The 26,441-nt window shown below is 41.6% G+C and overlaps 1 protein-coding gene across 1 annotated transcript; it reads right to left on the bottom strand.

The window, feature by feature from the left end:
- Positions 1-993: 993 nt before the first annotated feature.
- LOC21391925 (histone-lysine N-methyltransferase ASHR3) lies at positions 994-25,319 on the bottom strand. Its single transcript, XM_024171545.1, has 11 exons — positions 24,899-25,319; positions 24,362-24,508; positions 23,698-23,862; positions 22,821-22,847; positions 22,298-22,406; positions 21,969-22,068; positions 21,389-21,482; positions 21,163-21,241; positions 1,823-1,994; positions 1,630-1,710; positions 994-1,455 (listed from the first exon to the last, which is right to left on the bottom strand). Exons 1-11 carry the CDS (start codon positions 25,256-25,258, stop codon positions 1,248-1,250), a joined length of 1,542 nt encoding a protein of 513 aa, XP_024027313.1. The 5' UTR covers positions 25,259-25,319; the 3' UTR covers positions 994-1,247.
- Positions 25,320-26,441: the final 1,122 nt, after the last annotated feature.

Raw genomic sequence — 26,441 nt, 5'->3', positions numbered from 1 at the left:
TAAAGTCACATCTCAACTCGAATTAAAAATTCGAATTAGCGAACTAAACGGGCTCAAGTCTATGAATACAGAGCACGATTGTTTTTTTCCCCTTTTTTTCAGACTCAAGTACTAAATAGTATCTTTTCTAGTCATATTAGTCTCCAATTATCCTGGTGGTGTTTGAGATGACATTTTACGTACAATCATTGGAGATCGTAGATAGTGGATAGAGATGATGGGATAGTGGTGGTGAAGACTGACTAATTTCTCAGGCAAATCATATTAAGATTTCCCGCAAAATTCAAATTCAAACTATCAATTAGAGGATATCTTTGCTGCATCCATGAGTGAATGAGAAACTATCAAGTTATCTGTTCATCTCCTTCCCATCAAATCAGCGTGAAGAAGTCAGTGAAGAAGTCAAGCAATCGTCATAAGGACCATTCCTTCTAAATTCTGTCTTGCTTTAATACAAATATGATGCCACGCAAGCAACCGCAGAGACACAAGAATCTTTCTTGTTACTTTTTCTTTCTTTTTTTTCAAGCATCATAACCTAAATAGTATATTTCCTAATCATTTATCAATAAAATAGCAAGTTTAGACCAGACTAAATAAACAGACGAACATGAGACTCATCACTATTGGCTCGGACCAACTTGAACTTTCTGGGTGAGATTTTGAGCCTAAAGCTTTTACATGCCCAGAATTTCTATTTGGGCCTGGGCCGACGGCCCAACTTTTACCTAATATGTGAGAATCTTACTCTCTACAAGCCTCCCCAGCATAAGCCAACACTTAAAACAAACTCTTAATCTGAGAATTGAAAAAAAAAATCTTATGAAACAAAAATATATATTTATAAATATTCAATCTCTAGAAGATTCTGACTCTAGCTCTTTCAACGCTGTCACTGTGTTTTCAAGAAACCCCAAATTTTCTAACTCAATGCCAATAAGTAACAGAGATAACGTGTTGTTACATTGTCTTTCAACAGATGATGGAACCAAATTAAGTAACTAGATGTTCAAGCAAAAATCTAAAGTATACTAGATGGGGAATTCTCACATATGAAAACAAGTACTTTGGGAGGACAAATCTCTTACAATGATGCAGGGCCTATTAGAAAAAATATATGGTAAACGGTTTACAACAATTATCAATGGTAGATTGCAGCATAAAATCTACATTCTAATGTGTTAAAAGCTCAATGGGGATGATATCGACGTGATTCCCTTATTCCTGGTTAATTTTCTGTTTCTTTTTCACACTATGGGAAAAATCGAAAGTGAATTTGGCAAGGCTACTATACAGTCAGATTTCTTGTTGCAAGACTTTCTTCTCTTTCGTTTCGAACCCCAGCAAAGTTCCACTTGACTTTCCATCCTATCTATCTTCTTTTTGGTTCCTAGATAGCCTTGACAAGTGGGAGCACCACAATGGCACCTCACTTCAGGTCCAAATTGAACAAATCTACAGTGATACATGTCCAGAAACGGTTAGTGTTTGATCTTGTACCTTAAATAGCAAATTTCAAAGACTTGCTACATAGAATAACAAGTTTTTCACTGTGATCCGTATTTCATGAAATCCAACACTAGTGGAAGTAGAAATTCAAACTACCACTTTCTAGGAATTCTGATGTACCTGTAATCGTATGTTAACGGTTCTCCAACTGCTATCATTCGAGCCGCGAATACACCAACACGTGTCTCCCCCTCAACTTGCCTGAAATATATAAGTCAAAAATATTCATTTCCATTACTTGCAGACAAATGAATAAACCAGTCTATTACAGGGACCAAAATGATATAAAGGTGTGAACGTTAAATTCACTAACCACTTTTCCAGGACACAGTTGGGATCACAGCTGTGGTTTAGAAATCTAGATAAGTTCCCTTTATAAGTTGCGTCAATTGTGAAGTCCTTTCTAATTTCGCACATATAGAAATTATGCACATCTTTGCCTTTCATATCCCAAAGCCTCTTCTCACACAAAGCGTCATCGATAACTGAAACACCAAGTAATTACTTAAGAAAGAACTAAAAGGTTGCAGAAAAATCAAATAATAAACAATAAGCAATTCCTGAATTTTAAATTCAAATGGTAAAATAGGAAGGGGAAATAAACCCAACATGATATTAAGTTAAAAACTGCTGTGAAATGCATGGAAAATACTGAAAAGGTGATTCTCCAATATTGTACTCCAATTATTTATGGGGCCAGTTACAAATGGGATTATACACGCTATAAATCAGAACCTCTCTCATGTTCCAAACTAAACATCAGGCTTATTAGTTGCTAATTACTCCAACAAATGAAAGTAAGTTTTACCTTGAAGACACAACCATGTCCAATTAGTTGCTAATTACTCCAACAAATGAAAGTAAGTTTTACCTTGAAGACACAACAATGTCCAACCAGGTCACGCAATGGAAATCTAAGGGCTTGTTTGGTTCAACAACTCAAACTGTGGAGATTTGAACCTTTTTTGTTAGAACTGTAAAATTTGAATTATGGTGAGTTTAATTGCGATTTGAACCAGTGTTTGGATATGCAAATAAATTGTAATTTGAATTGGAAATAAAATCCGAATTGTGTTTGGATAAAGTGTTGAAAACAGTCATTACAGTTTTGTAAAAAATCTTACATTAAAAAAATATGTAATATGGGTGGGGATTTATTCCTCTCTTCATTATGAACACATTAAAAAAAAATCATCTTAATCCGCATTAAAACGAATAAGTTATACAATTTTTAAGATTGAAATTGAAGAGAGAAAAAAAGCAGAATCTAAAACTGTTGAACTGTTGACAACAATTTGGATTGTTAAAAATTTAGAATTTAGGGGTTGGTGAATTCTAAAAATCAAGGGTTTGAACCATTGTTAATGATTTGAATTGTCCTTCAATTTTCCTCTCCCAAACACCAATTTGAATCCTAAACAACAATTTGAGTTGTTGAAATAAACAGGGCATAAGTTAATGCACACTCGTGCATAGTGCATACACAGAACGCATTTGGGTTTTTGTCCATTTGTTGCAGTTATCACTTCTTTGAAGTCTGACGTTTAGGACCAATGCAACAATAGTAGGGTACTAGCCTTGGTTTTAAGCCTCAGAGACACACGATAATGAATTTCTACATATAAATATATATATATATATAATATGCTTATACACCAAGACTGATTCCCAATTATTTGATACAAATCATGCAATGCACAGTTACACTATCAAAATCCAGTGGCCAGTTAAAAACAATTGTCATTTGGAACAATACTTTTGATAACACTACTAAACCGATCAAAAAAGTTATGATTGTTTCAGCCTACTTAGTTCACTTATTGTCAACGGGTGCCTACAAGTAGTAGTTATTGGAAGTTGTTTGACAATGGGATGTTAGGAATAGATGAAGGGGAGGCCTATATATACGCCATAGAGAGGCTACCTTCTTTGAATCACCACATTCATTGAATCACCACTCATTGAAGAAATCAATCGAATAATTCCTGTTATGGGAGAAAATATGGAGGACACGTGGAGGGAAGACAACACGACACGTGGAGGGAGGACAACACGACACGTGGCCTTACCTTCTCCTCGCAAAGCAGAACCCTCGACGTCTAAAACCCTCTTTCCTTCCGTCATTTAGAGCCCGAGTAAGAAGCCCAACTTAGGGCGTCGGTTTCATCTGACGTCGACAAATCGTGCCGTCGACCTTACAACCTAGAAGTCCACCGCCGAGAAGAACAATTGGGCTAAACAAACACTGACGACGAGGGGAATGCTCCTTGAGGGAAAGCCTGACATGGCAAACTGCGTAAGGGATACCCACAGTACAGGCATTAAATGCGAACCCTTAAAACCGCCCCTACGGGGGACAGAAAAGGGTTATAGCTGTGCACAGAGCCGTAATGGGAGACTAATTGGCTGAGTGAACAGTGCGCAAAAAGTGATTAGTGGGCTACGGGCTGGGCCTAGAAAGGCAGACCACTTGAGTGCTTATTCAGCCTACCAGAGGAAACCCCTCCAACGAAGGAAGCTCGGCTATAAAGGGAGAAGAACCTCATACAAAAAAAAGGTTGATCTTTTCTAAGAAAGCAAGAACGAAAAAGCACATTGTAAATTGTAACATTCTCAAGAAAGAATAACAAATCACAGTGGATGTAGCTCTTCATTTCATAAGAGTGAATCACTATAAATCTTGTACGTTTTTTTGCTTTAAGTATTTTTTCTTATATTGCTTACTACACAAAAAAAATATCACAAGCACATCAAATTCCTACACATAACGTATACTTAAGCCGGTAATCCGACGGGAAACCCAGAGGTAAACCGGCCTGTTTTTGTTGGCGAAAATCCACCGTCAACAATTGGCGACTCCGCTGAGGACCGAACGCATTTGACGCCTAACAACAACATAGTCAGCAAGCATGCCTCCAAGAAGAAGAATTGAGGCCAACAACCAAGGCAGCCAGATGGACGAGACCGCCACTCATCCGGTGAATGACGGGGTGGAGGAGGTTCCGCCCCCGGTCAGAAATGAGGTCCCGCCCCCAAACGTGCCGCGGCCAGATCCTGTGCAGATGCAGGCCCAACTAGCCACTCTAACCGATCTGGTACGTGGACTAATGGCCGTGGTCGAACGCTTGGATGGAAGAAACTCTATCCTACCTTTAGAAGACGCCCCGAGGCCGCTGGGACCTACCATGGCTGAAAATCCCAACCCTGGTGACCGCCCGCATATCTTAGAAGAGATCGGGGATAGCGATAATCAAAGGGACCAGTCTAGGCCCCGACCTTCCCAATCCTCCGGCGGCCGTTTAAGGGCCTCCGGGATCCAAGCTCCCGAGGACCTGATACCAAGAGGTCGGGGAAATCCCGAGGTGTTACCCCAGAACCCAGGAAGAAACCCACCGGGAGACTCAATGTCAGTACAGGCAGGCGGGCAGGCAAGAGGCGGACCCAACGGTCAAAAGGCAGAGGCGTCGAGGGTAGCTGGCTCGGCCATCTCAACAGAGAAGGCGCGCGCCATCATGGAGCGCATGGCCAGCCTAGAGCAGAAGCTCACAGGGGACGTAGCAGGCCTGAAAAAGAACATAGGGCGAGTGGCTGAGGTGGTAAACGTCGACATCACACCTAGCCACACACACGACCACCCATTTACCGAAGAGATAATGGCGCTATCTCTCCCCGACAAATACAGGTCGCCGTCGATCCCACCATATGATGGTCGAGGGGACCCTGACGATCATCTAGAAATGTACAGGGGGCACATGCTCTTACACGGGTATGTCGAGAAAATTATGTGCCGAGCCTTCCGGAACCATTTGATGAACTCCGTCCGAAGATGGTTTCGGACGCTGAGACCAAACTCCATCTCAAGCTGGGATGAGTTGAAGGAAGCATTTTTCCTCCAATTCATAGGGGTTAAGAAATATGTCCCCCCGAAGCAGAACCTAACGACGATATACCAAAAGCCGAACGAGTCATTAAGAGAATGGCTTGCGAGGTATGGGGAAACTGTTGCCGCCACGATGGACATAACGGACAGAGAGGCCCTGATAGGGGCATTATTTAGTAAGAAGAAAATTACCTCCTTCAAAAGAGAGCTGAACCGAAAGCCCACATCCAACTACAAGGAATTTCTTGCGCGAGCGCAAGGATACATCAACGCCGAGGAGGCAGACGCAAACGACCCCGAGCACAGGTGCAACAAGAACAAAGGGACCGAACAAGGGTCGACGCCAGCAAAGCAGGATGGAAAGAAATGTCCTGGTGGAGGAAGCGGAGACAAGCAGCCAGCTGCGACGCCGAGTGCTCCGGAAGCCAAGAAGTCAAGACAAGAAGAGAACCGTAAGCCTTGGCTATTTCAAAGGTACGATTCCTACCACGAACTAACAGTAGGAGTCGAAGAGGTCTTCAATCAGGTCGGCCGCAGAAATCTGCTGCGCCGTCCAGAGCCGATGAGGACAAATCCCAGCCGAAGGAACCAGAAGAAATTCTGCAGGTTCTACGGCAATGTCGGCCACCACACCAACGATTGCGCCGACCTCAAAGATGAAATCGAGAGAGTAATCCGCGAGGGAAGGCTACAGGAGTTCAAAGTCAAACGGAGACCTCGAAACGATAGCCACAGTGGGCAGAATGACAGTCGACGCCGAGAGGAGAACTAACGTCCCGAGGATCGAGAACCCATCGGCGTCATACAAACTGTCCTCGGCGGCCCCTATATAGGAGGAGACTCGAGGAGATCCCAGAAAGATTACGCCCACGAGGTCATAAGGGTTTATCAGGAAAGATTCTGGAGCGTCTCTGCTGCAAAAACCCCACGATATAACAGTGCCGACATGGCGTTTAATGAGGACGACGTCAGCGGAATTCACTTCGCCCACAATGACGCATTAGTAGTGGAAGCCATGATTGGGAACCACACTGTATGCCGAATCCTGGTAGACAATGGGAGCTCGGTGGACCTCCTTTACTCCGACTGCTTGGAAAAAATAGGGATCCGAAATGAGCAGTTGGAGAAGACTTCTAGGCCATTGTACGATTTCACCGGGGACTCCATCATCCCTCAGGGGACTATCCGGTTGCCCATAACCGCCGGAGAAAAACCCCGACAGGCCACGACAATGGCCAACTTTGTGGTAATAAAAGAGGGCTCTCAGTACAATGCTGTAATCAGGAGACCAACCCTTCAGGCGCTAAGGGCAATAACCTTCGTCCACCACCAGAAGGTCAAGTTCCCTACCCCAACGGCGTAGGAGAAATGAAGAACAACCAGTACGAAGCTAGGGTTCCATACTCCAATGCCTTCCGTGGATACGACCAGCCAAAGCGATAGGAGGCCAGGATGGTCTACTACGGCACTGTTGAAGACATAGATCCCAGGATTCAATAGGAGGTCACCTGGTCCCAACTCATCGAGCAATTGGTAGAAATCCGGGTTGATGAAGGCGAGTCAACCAAAGTACTAAAAATGGACTCAAGCTTAGTCCCCTCACTCAAGATTGAGGTTGAAGACTTCCTCAAAAAGAACTTAGACGTCTTCGCCTGGAACCATGCCGACATGGAAGGGATCGATGCCGAGGTTATGTATCACTCCCTGAACGTTGACCCCTCATATCCTCCCAAGCGCCAGAAGCGTCGACCGATGAACCCAGAGAGGTATGATGGCGCTGAAAGATAAGGTCGACAAGTTGATCAACAATGGGTTCATCAGGGAAGCCCATTACCCGCGTTGGGTCTCAAACCCCGTCTTGGTGGTCAAGCCTAACAGGAGCTGGAAGACACGCGTCGACTTCAACGATCTCAACAAAGCCTGCCCAAAGGACGGCTTTTCACTCCCTCGAATAGACCAGATGGTCGACGCCACAGCAGGGCATGAAATACTGAGTTTCATGGATGCCTACTCCGGGTACAACTAGATCCTCATGCATCCAGCCAACGAGTAGCATACATCCTTCATAACCGACAGGGGCCTCTACAGCTACAAGGTAATGCCTTTTAGCTTAAAGAATGCGGGGACTACCTACTAAAGGCTCGTAAATAAAATGTTCACTCAATAGTTCGGCAAATCAATGGAAGTCTACGTCGACGACATGCTTGTGAAAAGTGTTAGGGCCAACCAACACGTCGACCACCTGGGTGAAATGTTTGGTGTGTTAAGAAAATACCACATGAAGCTAAATCCCCACAAATGCGCCTTTGGAGTTTGGTCAAGGAAGTTCCTTGGGTTCATGGTCAGCAACCGGGGGATAGAAGCTAACCCTGAAAAGATTAAAACATTACAGGATATTCGGTCCCCAACTAAACCAAAAGAGGTACAGAGGTTGACAGGATGCGTCGCCGCCTTAAACAGATTTATATCAAAAGCAACAGACAAATGCGTCCCCTTCTTCGATGCTTTAAAAGAAAGTAGGCATTTTGAGTGGACACCACAATGTGAAGAGGCCTTCTAGAAATTAAAGGAGCATTTGGGCAAGCCCCCAGTCCTGTCAAAACCCAACCCCGACAAGGAGCTTAGCCTTTACTTCTCCGTATCCCAGTACGCCGTAAGCTCCATGTTAATACGGGAAGAAGAAATGGTACAGTTACCAATTTACTATGTAAGCAAAAGACTCCTCGACGCCGAGTCAAGATATACCGAGATGGAACGCTTAGCCCTTGCCCTGATAATAGCTTCAAGAAAACTTCGGCACTACTTCCAATCTCACACAATACGGGTTCTTACAAACCATCTGTTGAGACAAGCGCTACAAAAACCCGAAACTTCTGGTCGACTTCTCAAATGGTCGGTAGAGTTAAGCCAGTTCGACATTAAGTACGCACCAAGAACGGCGATCAAGGGCCAAGCGCTAGCTGACTTTTTGGCCGAGTTCTCCCATAGACCGGCTCCCGCCGAGCCAGAAGAAATCGAGAGTACAGAATGGAAGCTCTACGTGGATAGAGCGTTGAGCGACAACGGGTCAAGAGCCGGCGTCTTGTTGATCAGCCCAGAAGGCCACAAGATCACCTCGGCGGTTCGATTTAAATTCAAAGCGTCGAACAATGAGGCAGAATACGAGGCGCTATTTGCAAGGTTGCGATTGGCCATTCACCTAAAAATTGAGAGGCTCAACATCTTCAACGACTCTCAACTGGTCGTCAGTCAAGTGAAAGAAGAATTCCAAACGCGCGGCGAGAAAATGGGTGCGTACTTGAGGAAAGTAAAGGAAGAACTCGTTAAGTTTAAAAACTACGAGATACTTCAAATACCACGAGCTGAAAACGCAAACGTCGACGCTCTATCAAAGCTCGCATCCTCGAAAGATTCCGACGCACTAGGGGTCGTTCCCATCGAGAAACTAGAGCGGCCGACCATTGAAGAGGTACTTGAGACGCTAATCGTCCAAATAAGTGAAAATTGGATGACCTCACTCATCCAATACCTAATGGATGCACAGTTGCCAAACAATAAAGATGAAGCCAGACGAATCAGGTATAGAGCCGCCAGGAACTTATTGTACGACGGTTTGCTTTACCAACGAGGCTATTCGACGCCACTACAACGGTGCCTGGATGATGACGAAGCCCAGAGGGTCCTCCAAGAAACCCATTAAGGAGTCTGCAGTAATCATACTGGGGGGCAATCTTTAGCTCTGAAGGTTTTGAGGTAAAGATACTAATGGCCCACGCTCAAAAGGACGCTTTCCAATACGCCTGACGTTGCGATAAGTGCCAAAGGTACGCCACAATTCCTAGAGCACCCCCAGAAAATTTAACCTCCATTCTCAGTCCATGACCATTCGCCAAGTGGGGGGTTGACCTAATCGGACCATTACACCTTGCACCTGGGGGGTTTAAATTTGCCATCGTCGCAGTAGATTACTACACAAAGTAGACATAGACAAAGGCTCTGACTACAACCACGGAAGCAGCCTGCACCAACTTCATGTGGAATGACATTGTGTGCAGGTTCGGGGTCCCCCACTCGATAGTGTCCGACAATGGGAAACAATTCGATAATGACTCAACACGAATTCTGCGACAACTTGGGCATTCGAAAGGATTTCTCGGCACCGATACACCCGCAATCTAACAGGCAAGTCGAAACAGTCGATAAAATATTAAAGTATACCCTGAAAAAGAAGCTCGACAACCTAAAGGAAAAATGGACCGAGAAACTCCCCAAGGTCTTATGGGCATACAGAACGACGAGCCAAAGCACCACGGGCGAAACGCCCTTCTCCATGGCATATGGCGTCGAGGCGGTACTGCCCATAGAAATTGAGACGCCGACTCTAAGAACTGTGGTCTACAACGACGACGGTAATACGGAAGGCATGAATGGAGAACTCGACCTATTAGAAGGAAAAAGACTCGACTCCCAGTTACACCTCGCCGCCTACCAGCAGAGGGCAACCCGATATTACAACAAAAAAGTTAAAAAACGAAAGTTCGCCCCAGGAGACCTAGTATTAAAAAGGATAACACAGAGTACAAAACCTAAAAATACTGGTCCTCTGGGCCCAACTTGAAAAAGACCCAACCGAATAAAAAAAGTGTTGCGACCCGGCACCTACATCTTGGAAAGCCTCTCCAGCAAAAAGGTTCAGCATCCATGGAATGCAGAACAGTTAAAGCTGTACTACCAATAATGTATGTAGTTTTTTAAACGCATCTTAGTTACATTTTTGGCAATTTAAATAAATTATGAATTTATAGTACTATTGTCCAAAAGTAAGAAGAATTCACCCCTCGAATAAACTTGTCTGCTTAAAAAATCAAGGTATATTAAACAGACAAAGGGGGCAATAAGGGATCTACGGATGACCGTAAAAAAAAACAACATAGGCGACAACCCCAAAGGGCCAAAGCTAACGCCGACTCTTCCAAAGAAGAAAGGCGAGGAAACACTTAAAAAATTTTACGAAATTTTTTAAGGCGACGACCCCAAGGGGCCAAAGCCGACTCTTCCAAGGAAGAAAGGCGAGGAAACACATAGAAAATTTTACGAAATTTTCGAAAGCAACGACCCCAAGGGACAAAAGCTAACGCCGACTCTTCCAAAGAAGAAAGGCGAGGAAACATTTAGAAAATTTTACGAAATTTTCTAAGGTGACAACCCCAAGAGGCAAAAGCTAACGTCGACTCTCCCAAGGAAGAAAGGCGAGGAAAAACATAGAAAATTTTACGAAATTTTCTAAGGCGACAACCCCAAGGGGCAAGAGGTAACGCCGACTCTTCCAAAGAAGGGCGAAAAAAAACTTAAAAAATTTTACGAAATTTTCTAAAGATCAAAGACCCTAAGGGGTAAAGTCAACAACGACTCCTTCAAGAGGGAGAGGCGAATGCATAATAAACAAATGAGCAAGGTATGAAATCTACTGGCTTTTCATAAAACATAAATGAAATAAAAAAATGTTCAAACCAATGTCATATTAGTTACAGACGGCAAAAAAAAAAAAAAAAAAAAAAAAATCTTCAGGCCTTGCCGCTAACCGTTGAGTCATCACTAGGCAGGGAAGAGTTGTCGTCGCCAGTAAGGGAGAGCATCATAAAGGAAGCCCAAGTCCTACTCAGGATGCTCTTGTTTTATCAAATCGACAATTTGTTGACCAACGGATTGAAAATCCTTAGTATAAATGTCGATGAGCTCCGGAGAAGCCTTGAACTCCTCAATAATCTCTGCACGTTTGGCATTAAAAACTACTGCAGCCTCGGCTTCAGCTTCTTTCTTCCCCTCAGCCCTTCCCTCAGCAAAACGTCTCTTCACCGCCTCAATTGCTTCTGCCAACTTCGTCTCGGATGTATCTACCCGTTTTGTAAGGTCCTCAACCGAGGCGGTTAGCCTAGCCAGTTCACCTTCCAAACTCTGCCATTTGGCCACGGCCACATCTCTCTCCTCGGCGGCGTTCGCACACTTAGTCTTAGCGTCATCGAGAAGAGAGTTAAGCTCGACTTTCATGCTGTCCATCTATTTATCCCGCTCCTCAACCTTAACTATGTCGAGAAAGTTGAGAATGGCGAGGATTAAGTCCTGACAAATTGGAGGTCAGAAAACAATGATACAAAGCGACGAAACTAGCAAAAATGAAAGGCAGCTCGATCAAGTCTTACGTGAATTTGGAAGGAGATCTGCTTTCGCTGGCAATCAACCAAAGAAGATTGAGTGGCAACAACCCAGTGTGGCTCGAGAAAAGACTCATACAGAGCCTGGAAGACAAGGGAGAAGCAAGGGGAAAGTTTCAGCATCGCCCCAATCTTGGCGTCAGAAACGTCCGGAACTTGGAAATTAAGATCCATAATTTTGGCCCCCGAGATAAGCACGCATTCCCTCAGCGCCAAAGGAACGTTCACATCAGGAATGGGGCTTTCCTTTTCCTTGCGCCTCTTTTTTAGCGCAGGATCCTCCTCCGACATCGAGGGGACTCTTGTGGCTTTCCTTTTCCTCGGCGCCTGAGAAGAAAAGCTAGCTTTCTCCTTTCCCCTAGAAAGAAGTTGTTGGCTCGGCGGGGGCTACTGGCTTGCCTCAGACGGCTGACGGCCGGGAAGCTGGATCCTCAAAAATGTCATTTCTACAAAGACGACGAGACAAAAATATAATCGACGCTTGGATAAACAAAATGCCATTGTAAGAAAGGCGGCAAGAACAAGGTTTTACCTTCGTCGCTCAAATGAAAGTATTCACGGACGGCGTCGAGGTCAGTAGAGTCTGGGAGATCGAGGATTAACCCGGCACTTCGAAGATTGGCCTACGTCAGTAGGGTGTCAATATGACGAATCTCGGACGGGAACAAAAAGACCTTCTCAATCCTCGTCAAACTGTTCCCAAAGAACTTCGACCGGTCCTGACTGACTGAAGGATAAAAAGACTGTCAGCGTAAGAAAGGAGAAAGCAAAGTAAGGTAAAAGAAAGGAAATCGAAGCCTCACCCATGTTCCCAAACGACGCCTGCACCTTCCTTCGGCGGGGCAAGCGGTCGTCGGGTCAAAGAACTCAAGTTATCATCCGAGTCGGCTTCCAGGTATTTTTCCTGATTGAGTTCTTGATATATATAAGTTAATGAGATTAATTTATTCGTGCATAAATTAATATAATCTATAGAGTATCTCAAAAGTTTTATGAAAATTTTTGTTATACACGATCCGCCTCTTCCCCGCACCAACGCGCTTCCGCATCCGGATTCGATCCGGAGACCAACAGAAATTACCTTCGTCGCTTAAATGAAAGTATTTACAGATGGCGTCTAGATTAGCGGGGTTTGGGAGATCAAGGATTAAACCGGCACTTCGAAGATTGGCCTGGGTCAGGAGGGTGTCAATATGACGAACCTCGGACGGAAACGAAAAGGCCTTCTCGATCCTCGCCAAGCTGTTCCCAGAAAACTTTGGCCGGTCCTGAGTGACTGAAATATAAAAAGACTGTCGGCGTAAGAAAGCAGAAAGCAAAGTAAGGTGAAAGAAAAGAAATCAAAGCCTCACCCATGTTCCCAAACGACGCCTGCACCTTCCTTTGGCGGGGCAAGCGGTCGTCGGGATGAAAATTAAAGGGGCCGCGTATCATAAAAAACATGGGTTTCCACCCATGTGACGACGAGAGAATGCCCAGAATTAGCTTACCAAATCTGGACTAAGATCTCCCGTGCCCGCTCAGAAAATACCACCCATCGCACTTGGCGACATGGCACAATCTGTACATGAATCTAAACTCATCCAGAGGAAGATCCATGTCAAACTGCTAGTTCTACAAGATCCAGGCGCCAACAAAACAGTACCAGAAATTTGACGTCAGTTGGGCAGGAAAAATACCGTAAAAGTGGCAATAATCTTTTACGAATGGATGAACCGGAAGGGTCATCCCAACAATAACGGCCCTGGTATAGACAGGGAGGAATCCGGTCGGGGGCATACTAGTCCTAAAATGCATGTCTGGGATGAGGTATTCGAACCACCTCCCGTCGATGCATCCTTCCTTCCCCGCCCGGATGATGTCCTTATTCCGGACCCTCGACGCCACGGTGTCAACTGTGAAGGAAGGCCGATCCGGGTCTCCACTTGTAGCAGCCAGCGGGGCATCCACCAGAGAAACGACGACCCCACACACGCTGCCACCTGTAAAAGGCCTCCTGTCGACGTCTTCGTCGATCATTCGGCAGACGCTGTCATAGGTATCGCTACCGTCATCACCTGGGCCGGCCATATGTCTCTCGACTTCCCGCAACAATTAGTCATAGTCCGACAAGAAAGATGACTATGAAATCTCCGCCACAGAAAGGGAGTTTGGTCGTACAACAGACGGATCCTCTCGACGGGTGTTTTTTGAGGCCATTGTTCTGATAATAAAAAGACAAGCAGCCACGTCAAAATCCTAAGTCGAGAGGAAGAGAAAAATGGCGGTTATTCTAAGCGACGACCATTCTAGACAACGAGTGCTGAAACACCTCAACATAACGCCGACCATTCATATGGAAATGGTGACGACAAATGCTCGTGACAACCAAGGTTCATCATAACCCAGAAGCCAGACTCGCATTCAACTAGGAAGCAGGAAAAACTACCCTATGTGGGTCGAATAAAGCATAAAAGCTATTGTCCTCTACATTTCGCATATCAACACCTATGATTCACTGGGAAAGCCAGTAAAATCATCCAACAACGCGAATAAGCAACGAATAAAAAGCTTACCGGTAAGTTAGAGTCTGGACGGAGTTTTGGAACCGAGTAAGCTTCACGATGCACCAAAGGAAGCAGGGAACACAAGTCGGAGATTCGCAGGGAGAGATTCAGGCAGAGTAACGACAGTTCTAAGGAATTTATTTGGAGAGAATGACTTCGGTTTAGAGAATATTTAAAGAAAAACAGGCCCTCGACCCCTGACCGTCAGATGAGGCTTATGGAGATCCAACAGAAGGGGTAATTTTCCCAGATCAAACGACAGCAAAGCAAAGGCGGGAAAACGAAAAGGCGCGATCCGAGGGCTCACGTACGTCCTTTCAAAATAAGGCCTCACATCAGCATAGGGAAGTGACCGACGCGACGGTTGCGTTCCTCAAGAAAATCCGAAGCATCCAGACCATCATTACAGGCGAAGGCTCGGGACCGGTTTCCCACACCCGAAGCATGGAAGGACGACCGAACCTAAGCTCGAGGCTGTCTAAAAGAAAACCCTCGACCTGGAGGGTAGCTGTTATGGGAGAAAATATGAAGGACAAGTGGAGGGAAGACAACACGACACGTGGCCTTACCTTTTCCTCGCAAAGCAGAACCCTCGACGTCTGAAACCCCCTTTCCTTCCGTCGTTTAAAGCTCGAGTAAGAAGCCCAACTTAGGGCGTCGGTTTCATCTGACGTCGACAGATCGTGCCGTCGACCTTACAACCTAGAAGTCCACTACCGAGAAGAACGATTGGGCTAAACAAACACTGACGAGGGGAATGCTCCTTGAAGGAAAGCCTGACGTGGCAAGCTGCGTAAAGGATACCCACAGTACAGGCATTAAATGCGAACCCTTAAAACCGTCCCTACGGGGGACAGAAAAGGGTTACAGCTGTGCACAGAGCCATAATGGGAGACTAATTGGCTAAGTAAACAGTGCGCAAAAAGTGATTAGTGGGCTACGGGCTGGGCCTAAAAAGACAGACCACTTGAGTGCTTATTCAGCCTACCAGAGGAAACCCCTCCAACGAAGGAAGCTCGGCTATAAAGGGAGAGAAACCTTATACGAAAAAAAGGTTAATCTTTTCTAAGAAAGCAAGAACAAAAGAGCACATTGTAAATTGTAACATTCTCAAGAAGGAATAACAAATCACAGTGGATGTAGCTCTTCACAGTGGATGTAGCTCTTCATTTCATAAGAGTGAACCACTATAAATCTTGTGTGTTTTCTTGCTTTAAGTATTTTTTCTTATATTGCTTACTACAGAAAAAAAAATACCACAAGCACATCAAATTCCTACACATAACGTATACTTAAGCCGGTAATCCGACGGGAAACCCAGAGGTAAACCGGCCTGTTTTTGTTGGCGAAAATTCACCGTCAACAATTCCGATTACTCTTGAATAAAGTTAGGAATCTGCACACTATCAAGGTTGGACACAAAACCCTGTAAGATGGTAGCAACTTCCCATAAGCTACATATCTTTCGATTGGATGACCAGTGCACCCTCGAACACCTTTCTTGTGGGCAATTGGCTGATTAGAGACATCAACCACTAACACAATAGAGTCATGAGATACGAAATTCATACCATTGTGATTATCAGATGCAGGACTTGGTTCTGGTTCTTGACAGTCACGGGTCTGCATAGTGTCCTCTATATGCTCGGTTGGTCTTCTCTTTCTGGTATAGACACGAAGTTCATGATCATTAGTGTCAAGTTGAGATGGAGTAGGGACAATTGGGGCTATTTCAATGGCAGAGTGTTCTTCAAGTAGAGTCTGTTGAGTGGAAGTGTTTGGGGCTGTTGAAGGAAAAATGGCCTGAGTGTCTTGGAGAAGATCCCAAATCTGATATTCCCTCGAGTTCTCCCCCTGAATTTCAGATTTGGGAAAGTAAGATTGGTTCTCAAAAAGGTGACGTCCATGGAGTTGTATACTTTCCTAGTAATTGGTGAGTAACACTTGTATCCTTTTGATTAGAGGAGTAACCGAGGAAGATGCATTTGAGAGACTTGGGATCAAGTTTGGTGTGGTGTTGTTGGTGGATGTGAACAAAGGAAGAACAACCAAAAACCTTTAATGGTAAGTCAGAAGAAAAAGAGCGGATATGTGGATAGTTTTTTATGAGAACATGACGAGGAGTTTGGAATTTTAGGACTCGACTAGGCATCCTATTGATGAGATATGTGGCTGTGAGTATGGCTTCCCCCCAAAAGTGTTTAGGCACATGATTAGAGAACATAATGGCACGAGCCACCTCAAGTAAATGTCTATTCTTCCTCTCAGCAACCCCATTTTGTTGAGGAGTATCAACACAAGAACTTATATGAATAATACCATGCTTGGAAAGATAAGGACCAAGAATGGAATTAAAATACTCCTTGGCATTATCTGTTTTAAGAACTTGAATGTTGCTTTGAAATTGAGTAGAGATCATGGAATGAAAGGATTGAAAGATGGTGGTTGTTTCGGATTTTTCTCTCATAAGGAATGTCCAAGTTGTTCTCGTATGATCATCTATGAATAACACAAACCATCGAGTCCCATTTATATTTATTACTCGTGAAGGTCCCCAAATATCACTGTGAATCACAGAAAATGGATGTGAAGGCTTGTATTGTAAACTAGAATATACATGTCTAGTATGTTTTGCAAGCTGGCAAATTTCACATTGGTAAAAATTGGAATTTTTATTGATAAACAAATGTGGAAACAGCTTTTCAATGTACCCAAAATTTGGATGACCAAGGCGACAATGTCATAACATGACTTGACTCTCAACTGAAACAGAATTGGAAACAAGATTAACATAATTTGAACTAGACTCAGAAACACAACTCGACGAATGAACTTGTCTACCAAGGAGATTATTTTCTTTGAGCAAATATAGGCCACCACGCATCTCAACACTACCAATCACCTTCCCCGAATCCACTGCCTGAAAATCACAAAAATTGGAATAGAATTTAGTCACACATTTTAAGTTACGAGTAAGTTTGCTGATTGAGAGTAGCAGTCTAATTTAGGGACATAAAGGACAGAGTAAAGGTGAAGATCCTTTGTTAATTGGACTAATCCGGTTCCTACTACTGGTAAAAATGAACCATCAGCTATTCGGACTGCAGAGTGACTAGTACATGGATTGTAATTTCTGAAACAGTTAATGTCTTCAGTTATATGATCCGAGGCTCCCGAGTCAACTATCCACAGTTTTGGTGTCCTATTTTGGACAATATGAGCATAGGATAGGATACCTTGGTGTGCTAGAAGGCTGGTAGGTTGCTCGACAGAGGATTGTGGTGCTTGTCCGGAACTGGAAACGTGACCAAGCATTTTCTGCAGTGCCTCAAGTTGCTCTTTGGTGAATGGACTGACTTCTGCATTATTTCATGTTGTAGCAGCAACATTTGCATGGTTCTCCCTATCATATCGTTCACTAGATGGCTTCCAATCTGCAGGTTTTCCATGTATTTTCCAGCATGTCTCCTTCACATGACCAAGTTTCTTACAATGGTCACACCATGGTCGTCCTTTCCTGGGCTTATTATTCTGAGAGGAATTGTGTGTGTACAAGGCTGACCCTTCGGAAGCGGGTGTAGTGTGGTTGTCTGTCATCATCAGTTTCTTTCTGCTCTCCTCTCTACGAACTTCTGCAAAGGCCTCCTGAATAGTTAGAAGAGGTTTAATCCCCATGATTCTCCCCCTAACTTCGTCTAGGTCTTTGTTGAGGCCAAGAAGAAATCTGATGGTCCTTTTTTGTTCAACAATCTTCCTATGCAAGGCAGAGTCATCAGGGCATTTCTAAGAATAAATCTCGTACATGTCCAATTGCAGCCAACAGCGTGTGAGAGTGTTGAAATATTGAGTAACACTCGATTCTCCCTATCGTAGATCATATAATCTAGTCTCAATCTCAAATAACTCAGAGGAATTCTCAGTGCTGGAATACGTTTCACGTGCAGCCTCCCATATATCCTTGGCTGTCCTATAGAGCAGAAAGTTTTCTCCAACCTCCGTGATCATGGAATTTATTAGCCATGACATAACCAAGTGATCATCAGTTTTCCAGGCCCGGTATTTAGGATCTGTAGTTTCTGGAGCAGAGATTTCGCCTGTGAGATGTCCATCCTTCCCTCTGCCGCAGATGTACATGAAAACGGACTGTGACCATTGAAGAAAATTATGGCCATGAAGTTTATGATTTGTCACAAGATGAGAAGAAGCATCGGGGACGATAGGGGCTAAAGAATTAGGCTCGGATCTAGAAGTGACTTCCAAGGAAGAAGATTGTGATGCCATGCCGTATTTTGTCATGATGAGAGTACGGCAAGGGAATTTTTTGGGAAAGAGGTGTTTGGCACGGATTAGGGTTCAGAAACCTAGGGCTCTGATACCATGAAGAAATCAATGGAATAATTCCGATTACTCTTGGATAGAGTTAGGAATCTGCACACTATCAAGGTTGGACACAAAAACCTTGTAAGATGGTAGCAACTTCCCATAAGCTACATATCTTTTGATTGGATGACCAGTGCACCCTCAAACACCTTTCCTGTGGGCAATTGGCTGATTAGAGTCATCAACCACTGGCACAATAGAGTCATGAGATACGAAATTCATACCATTGTGATTATCGGATGCAGGAGGACTTGGTTATGGTTCTTGACAATCACGGGTCTGCATAGTGTCCTCTATATGCTCGGTTGGTCTTCTCCTTCTGGTATAGACACGAAGTTCATGATCATTAGTGTCAAGTTGAGGTGGAGTAGGGACAATTGGGGCTATTTCAGTGGCAGAGTTTGGTTCTTCAAGTAAAGTCGGTTGAGTGGAAGTGTTTGAGGCTGTTGAAGGAAAAATGGCCTGAGTATCTTGGAGAAGATCCCAAATCTGATATTCCACACTCATTGAACACCCACATACATTGAATTACCATATTCATTGAATTATCAAGTTCAATGAATCACCCCGTATTCAATGCATCTCCGAGTTCAATGAACCTTCCTTTAAGGATGCTAATCTTAAGACATTTGTGGTATCAGAGCACTCCCAATTTTTAGCTGTGTTAAGAAAATCATTATGAACAAAACAACGGTGAAATTTGAAATAGAGAAACTCAATGGATACAATTTCACATTGTGGAAAATGAAGCTGCAGGCAAATACTGCAAAAGGATAATTGTTTAGCGGCTATTGGAGATAGGCCAAAAGAAATTGCGAATGCAAATAAGTGGGAGGAGATGGACGGCAACGCTATTGCCAATCTACACTTGGCACTAGCATATGGGTACAATCAAGTATTACAAAGAAGAAAAGAACAAAGGAAATATGGGCTACTCTAATGAAATTGCACAAGGCCAAGTCACTCCACAATAAAATCTTCTTGAAGATGAGACTCTACACTCTTCGAATGACCATATTAACACCATGAATACTCTATTTTCTCAGCTCACCTCACTCGGGTATAAGATAGAGTTAAGTAAATGTGCAGAACTTTTTTAGGGCCTGGTTGGTTCATGCGTTTAAACCCATGATTTTGATTTTGATTTTGATTCTGCTACAGTGTTTCTCTCACAAAATATGTGAATCGGAAAAGTTCCCGCCAATGGGTTCTCTCACAAAATTTGAATTCAGAATCAAAATCACTAACTTGAACCCACAAACTAAACGGGCCCTCAAAGTCTACCTAACTCTTATGATCAAATCATCATAATCTTGACCAACAACATCCTTGTGGAGCATCTAGTCTTCAACAATGTTGCATTTATGGTTCTTGAAAAAGAAAGTCCGCACAAGAGCAAGATAAGTTAGCAAGTTCACAGCACACAGAGGCCCTAGTAACAACGAGTCAACGACAGGGAGATCAATGGAGCCCTAAAAGAATCTGGATGAGGTTGTTTCTGAAATTGACGAGTGTCTCAAACCAGACCTAGTCTCATATGCAAAAATTCACACCAAGGACAACCTAGCAGATTCTTTGACCAAGCCTATTAATGTTGACAAGTTTGAATGGAGCAGATCCTCACACGACCTAGTAGAAACATAAGCAGTGTGGCAATGGCAAGATAGAAAGAATTGTGGAGATATGATTGGTCCTCAATCAAGTCTCCAAGTGGAAGTTGTTAGAAATGGCTCAAAATTGACATCATTAAAGGATGGTTCATTGAACATGGTGATTACTGAACTTGGAGATTTATTGAACTTGACAATTCATTAAATGCGGTGATTCAATGTATGTGGGTATTTAATGAATCTGGTGATTCAATGAATGTGGTCGTTCAATGAATGTGATCGTTCAAAGAACCAGGAAGCCTCTTCATGGCGTATAAAAGGCCTCCCCTCCATTCCCAACATCCCATCCTCAAACAATTCTTCTTATTTTCTCCTATTAAATAGAGATTCTAGATAGGTGTTTTTTCCTGTTTCAAGAGAGGCTTTTTGTAGTTCTTTCCTTGTATTTGGAGAGAAAGTTATAACCCCCAATTTTTATAGTAAAATCCTTCTAAACTTGCCTGTGGTTTTCCCCTAATCTGTCTGGGGTTAAATTTCCACGTCCAATTTACTTTTATGCTTTCTCATTTCTAGTATTTTGCTGCCCTCCTTATTCCAACACTAATATCTAAATGATAGTATCCATCCATATGGCAAAAGGATAATGGTCATCAACCAAAAGCAAAAAAAAAAAAATATATATATATATATATGTGTTATTATTTTTAACTTGAGTATATTACAGCCCGGCCTTCAGTTGCTCTAATATATTACACTGATATAAAACCAACAATGGATTGTGGAACAAACAGAAATTGGTGTTAAAGGCAGAGATTCTAACCGACGTAGCTTTTATTTTATCCAACAGAAAATTCTATCATATCACTCTGCGTCTGAACAGATTTAATCCGTCGTGCTAACAAGAGCCATGAAATTCAGGGCCACGGCTTTTAGAAGAAAGATTTCCCTTCTAATAATTTACAAAACTAGAGAAATTGAATGCTTCAATATTAGGTATAATGTGCAAAGAAAATGAAAGAAATTACCTTCACCAATGTATTCAACAATAAAATCATCTTTGTTAATGGATTCAGCTGCCACAACTCCCCAACCGCAAAGGTCAGTCTGCAGGAAATTAACTTATAAAATAAAATTTAGAACCAGCGTCTCTCCAAATATACAAATAAATAAGACCAGGAAAGGAAACAGAAATCTCCAAAAGCAATAAAATTTCAGTAAGAATGCGTTGCACTTTCAACATAATAACTTCACCTTAACAATTTTGATCTTCTTCTCCTTACGAAAAGGCCTGTTCTTGCAATTTTCCGAACAGCGACAAGCCTTTGAGCAACTTATGCATTGAACCCTATTAAATGTAAAACACGTTTCATGATTCAGTGTATAACCAAGCATAATGAGGAATCAGCTGGAACAGATATGCAATTATATTCAAAACAAGAAGTTTCAAATTTTAATTGAACACTGAAAGCATTAACAGAAAAGGTGGGTAGTAATTAAATAGCACAACAACTAAGGCAAAGGACTTCACAAACACAGTTAATTGGCAAGCAGGACAAAGTGCTGACAACCCTCAATTACGAGAAGCAATTGAATGGTGAGAAATTTAAACTAACCAGCATGTCCAATAAGAAGAATTAACATGAGGACAGATTTACTGTGATTTATACTTCATGGCATAGCTTACGGTCGCTTATTCAAGGCCAGGTCACTACTTTGTGAATTTAAAGTTTTGACATAATTTCCCTTCTAATGTCGAATTATTAGTCAGGGGCAAATACGTGCACATATTATGAGAACTCCAGAACCCAAATCTAAAATAATTCAAAATTACCTGCACACACAATCTTGAGAGCATTCAGAATCAGAGCTGCAACTCGTACAACCAGTTCCATCACCAGTATCATCCCGCTTCTTCTTGACAAGGTAAATATCTAACTTTCATTAAGGCTGGTGCCCATTGTAATTATCAACATGATGACGAATAAATACTTACCAACAACTACCGGCCAAAAAAGGATTAAAAATGAGCTTTGACATAATTTTCATTGTTACTCATCTTCATCATTCAATAAATTTTCATGTGTACGAGTGAACATTCGAATTACCAACCACATGTAATTCATCAGAATATAGCAAATACAAGCTCAGCATTGAGGATACTGCGCTTAATGTGAACATATGGAGGTGGCTCATTTTCTGCGTCTTTCCATGAAAAGTCAATCTTGAATTCCTCATCGGCGTAAGGCAGAGGCAAGCGGCAGAAAACCTCCTAAAATATCAAAAATAGAGTAATTCAGGGGTATTTACCAATGAAAAGGCTTTTCATTTTTATTTTCCAAAAAACACGTTAGAAAAAGGCAAGAGTTCTTTTTCATAGATCTCTCAAATATTAAAGCAATAAGTACAGAAAATATATAATGTGAAACTAGGAATCGGGAAGGATATTATGGTGGATAGATTCCAACTCTAGCAGTTGCACGACGGTTTATGGACATTAGAAAAAAACAACTTGAATTGTAAATCATAAAAAATCCTCTCGTCAACTTTTACAATGTAAGGAAAGGAAGCAATGCATTACTGAAAATGCATCATATTTTTTGCCTACTAAAATTTATCGCATGTCAATTCAAATGTCAGTGTATAAGATAAAAGCATAGAACAACAACTTTTGACATAATCTGACCTCTATGTTGCTGGTTGAAGCTGCATTCTGCTCATTCAACAGATACATCAGTCCTGTCATCAAGCCTAATCAATGAAAAATAAAGACGAAGAAAAAACTTCAAGATAGAAAAGAGCACATTTGAAGCAATCAAATGAAACAAAATTTTCAGGCCAAAAAAAAAAAAAGCAAAATGAAATTCAAAATCGCATGTTAACCTCAATATGGTCCCTTATGACATCATAAATAAGAAAAGGAAGAAGCCCAAAAGTAGCAGTTCAAAGTATTGTTTCTTGTAACAAAAGATTTAAAAACAAATTCCAAGACGCTCAATCTCTTTAGTTAATCACATTTGCCAAAGCAACTGTTCATCTTGTATTATTGCTTTTCTATAGATAAAAAATTGAGTTTCTCAACAAAACAATAAGGCAAAACCTTATATGTTATTGGGTTCTTTTATTGCAATTACTAGAAAGGTTTATAAACAACCAAATCCAATTTAGTATTGTATCGTAATCTCCACAGGCTAGATATGTTTCTTTGCAACTATTTCATTTGTAGCCTCTAGGTTCTCTAATAGAAGAAGTATAATGTTGGCAAAAAAGTACCCAAAAATATAGATTTATAGGAACAGAGAAATATACATGGAAAATAAATTTCAGAGTTTCCATATGCCATTATAATTAACTGAGCATAGGCGCTTACGTCGCTCTCAATAATTTAGCAGACAACCAAATTTAGGAGGGAAACAAGATGTTTGAATAAGATTTGCTCAGAAAGGGGTAGGGCACACTATTGGCAAAACATTAAATTGTTTACTATCATACAGCTCCTTAGAATATTGATATCTCAGAAAGGTAAAGTAATCAAGACATTACTAATGAAGGAAAGAAGAAACCTTCCCATCCAGCCGCCAATCTATAGGATGCCTCCAACAAACAGCTTGCCCTGGCCGGTCCTTCAAATCTATCACTTCATCTGGCCATGGAGCACATTTACTATGTGAGGCAACTGCGCATCTCACACATCGCCAAGGTGACTTCTGCTTGCAAATGAAGCACGCCTGCCCAGCAAAATAATGCAATTCAGGCAAGAAAATGTATGAGAATTCTTCCATCATGGATACTTTGGGAAATAAAAGTTCCTGAAACGTACTTATAAAATATTATATGAATAAGAAATATAGGTAGTCAAGACTAACACTCCTTACAAATCAAATGAGACTAGAGAATAGTAATACGTAATACCGTGGAAATAGGGACTTGTAATATAAGAGAGTAACTCTAATAAACGTTTATCCCATTAATTATAATGCCCTTAACCAGATTTTCCTTGCACAACTACGATTAGTTTTGGCTATCCAATGATCAATTATTGAAATATAGAGTAAAACCAAGAACTAGTAATTAATTCATCTTCAAGAAAAAAACTCAACACTACAGATTTTAATGTGGAAAAGAAATTATTGTTTAAATCATTTTTCAATCAAAATATAGAAAGAAACAAATCCTACATGTTGCTAATGAAAGATATTTCATAATTCGTCTCAAGTACACACGTACATGTTGTGGGCACTTAAATTTTTTCAGATTACTGATTCCTAGCCTGTCCTTTACACACGTTGCGTGATAGACTCCTCGACAGCCACGGACAGAGCACAATACCTCCTCTCCAGGATAGATAAAAGAATGGCAAACGAGACATTCAACCTGAAAAATCAAGTTTAAACCATAATCCACAGAGAGTAACAAAATCAATAATATTCAAAACAGTGATTGAAATCCTGATTGCTAATTACCACTCAAATGGTATCCAACAGTGACAATAATGATCTAAAATGAAGAAATTATTAGCAAAGGTCAGTTTATATCTTTCTCTGTTGGGGCTTTCATCAAAAAATAAACCAAGAAACTATTAGCAAATTCAGTTTACTATAACCTCACAACTAATCACTACTGAAAGAACACAAATTTTCAACATTTATCTGCTCGCAAACAACAAAAGATACAAAATTTCAAAGCTCAAGATTCCAAAATCTTTTCTTTTCCTCTAATTTCCGACATTTCGAAAGCAACCAGAGAAAATTCAAGAAACCATACCATTTTCTTGGCGCCCACAAGGAATGGCAGAGAGCAGCGAGACTCGGGAACTCCCGATTCCTTCGTATTGCTAACCCAATCTCGGACATGGTCCTCCAAACTCTTCGAATTTGAAGGCTTCTTGGTCCGGTGGTTCACCTTCATCCTGGGTCTACTTCGCCGCACAACCCTAATTCCACCGCCATTGCTGAGCTCGCTCCGATTCGGACTCGGAAAACGAAAGCGCTGATCCCAGTTGCACTCTATGTCTATGGTTTTGACGGAACCGGGATCGGGCGGGTCGGCGAGCGATTTGAAGTTGGAAGGAGGCCGAGTGACGGTGAGAGAAGCCGAGAAAGATAGGTTTCCGAGGTCCGGCATTGCTAGGAGAAGAAGGGGAAAAAAAAAGCCCTATAAATTTTGGAATTCTTTACAGGTGAATGTGAACAAGAGAGAAGAGAAGAAAACTGGAGAGAGAGAGAGAGAGAGAGAGAGAGAGAGAGGGAAAATGAAAGGAAACATGGAAAGAGAGAAAGGGAGGGAGTTTTGGGCGGGAATGCTTTGGAGAGGTATTTTACTTTTTTTAGCCGAAGTAAAATTGATTGAAATTACTAACGAGGCCCTCTTAGTGGTGGGAATTCACTAGACTGCCATGTTGCTAAGTGCATTGGTAGGTAGCACTAGTCTAGGCTTGGCTTCTGTCATATTTACCTACACATAATCAGAAAAAATGGACAGAATTTAGAATGAGAAATCATAGTTAAAATAAGTTATTTATTTAGTGACAGAATTCAGAATTAGAGTCACTTTAAATTATATTCATACATTTATTTACACTCATAATTGAAATGAATTAGTATAAAAGTACTAATATATCTTTTAAGTAAATTTTGTTTTTTTTTAATTTAAAGAACAAACCGTGTAGTTATTATACTAACATTAATCATAATTAAAATTTATTAGAATAATAGGGTGATGATATAATGAATATAAGTTGCATAATTATTTAAAATATAAATTGTTAAAATTTGAATAAAATAAATAAAAATTAAATTAAAATGTGCTAAATTAAAATATATTATTAATTTTGATAAACATAGTAAAGTACATATTTATTATAATAAATTTAATAATAATTAGGCTAATATTAAAATATTAAACAAATAAAATAATAAATATAGATTGTAATTATCATTTTTTTCTTTTTATTTTTTCTTTTATATTTTATAAGTAAACTAGGAGTAAGATAGTAATTTAATGTTAATATTATGAATGAGAGTCCCAATCTGGAGGGGGCATAGAATTGTGATTGTCAATCACATTCCTTAATCTCAAATTTGAGTGGTGTTCACCAATTTCACTCTCATTCCAATATAAAAAAAGAACAAGTACACATGAGATTGACTCTCATTCTCAAATCCTAATAAGTAAACATGCCACTAGTGTGGATGATATTCTAATCCAATAACTACATCAAGGAAAAGACTAAGTGCCTGTTTAGTATGGCATTTAGAGGCTGCTTTTAATTTTTCTAGAGAAATTATAACAAGTCAGGGTGCTTGGT

The sequence above is a fragment of the Morus notabilis genome, unplaced genomic scaffold (genome assembly GCF_000414095.1).
Source record: "Morus notabilis unplaced genomic scaffold, ASM41409v2 Scaffold966, whole genome shotgun sequence".
NCBI classification, from domain to species: domain Eukaryota; kingdom Viridiplantae; phylum Streptophyta; class Magnoliopsida; order Rosales; family Moraceae; genus Morus; species Morus notabilis.
The sequence above is the reverse complement of the archived record's forward strand: the minus strand, read 5'-3'. Positions and strand labels throughout refer to the sequence as shown.

Excerpts from the sequence above, each read along its gene's own strand:
- LOC21391925 (XM_024171545.1), bottom strand. The coding sequence starts at position 25,258 with ATGCCGGACCTCGGAAACCTATCTTTCTCGGCTTCTCTCACCGTCACT. Across the intron at positions 24,509-24,898 it reads TTGTGGGCGCCAAGAAAATG|GTTGAATGTCTCGTTTGCCA; the intron begins GTATGGTTTCTT and ends TTGATTTTTCAG. Across the intron at positions 23,863-24,361 it reads AATTTAAGTGCCCACAACAT|GCGTGCTTCATTTGCAAGCA; the intron begins GTACGTGTGTAC and ends TTTGCTGGGCAG.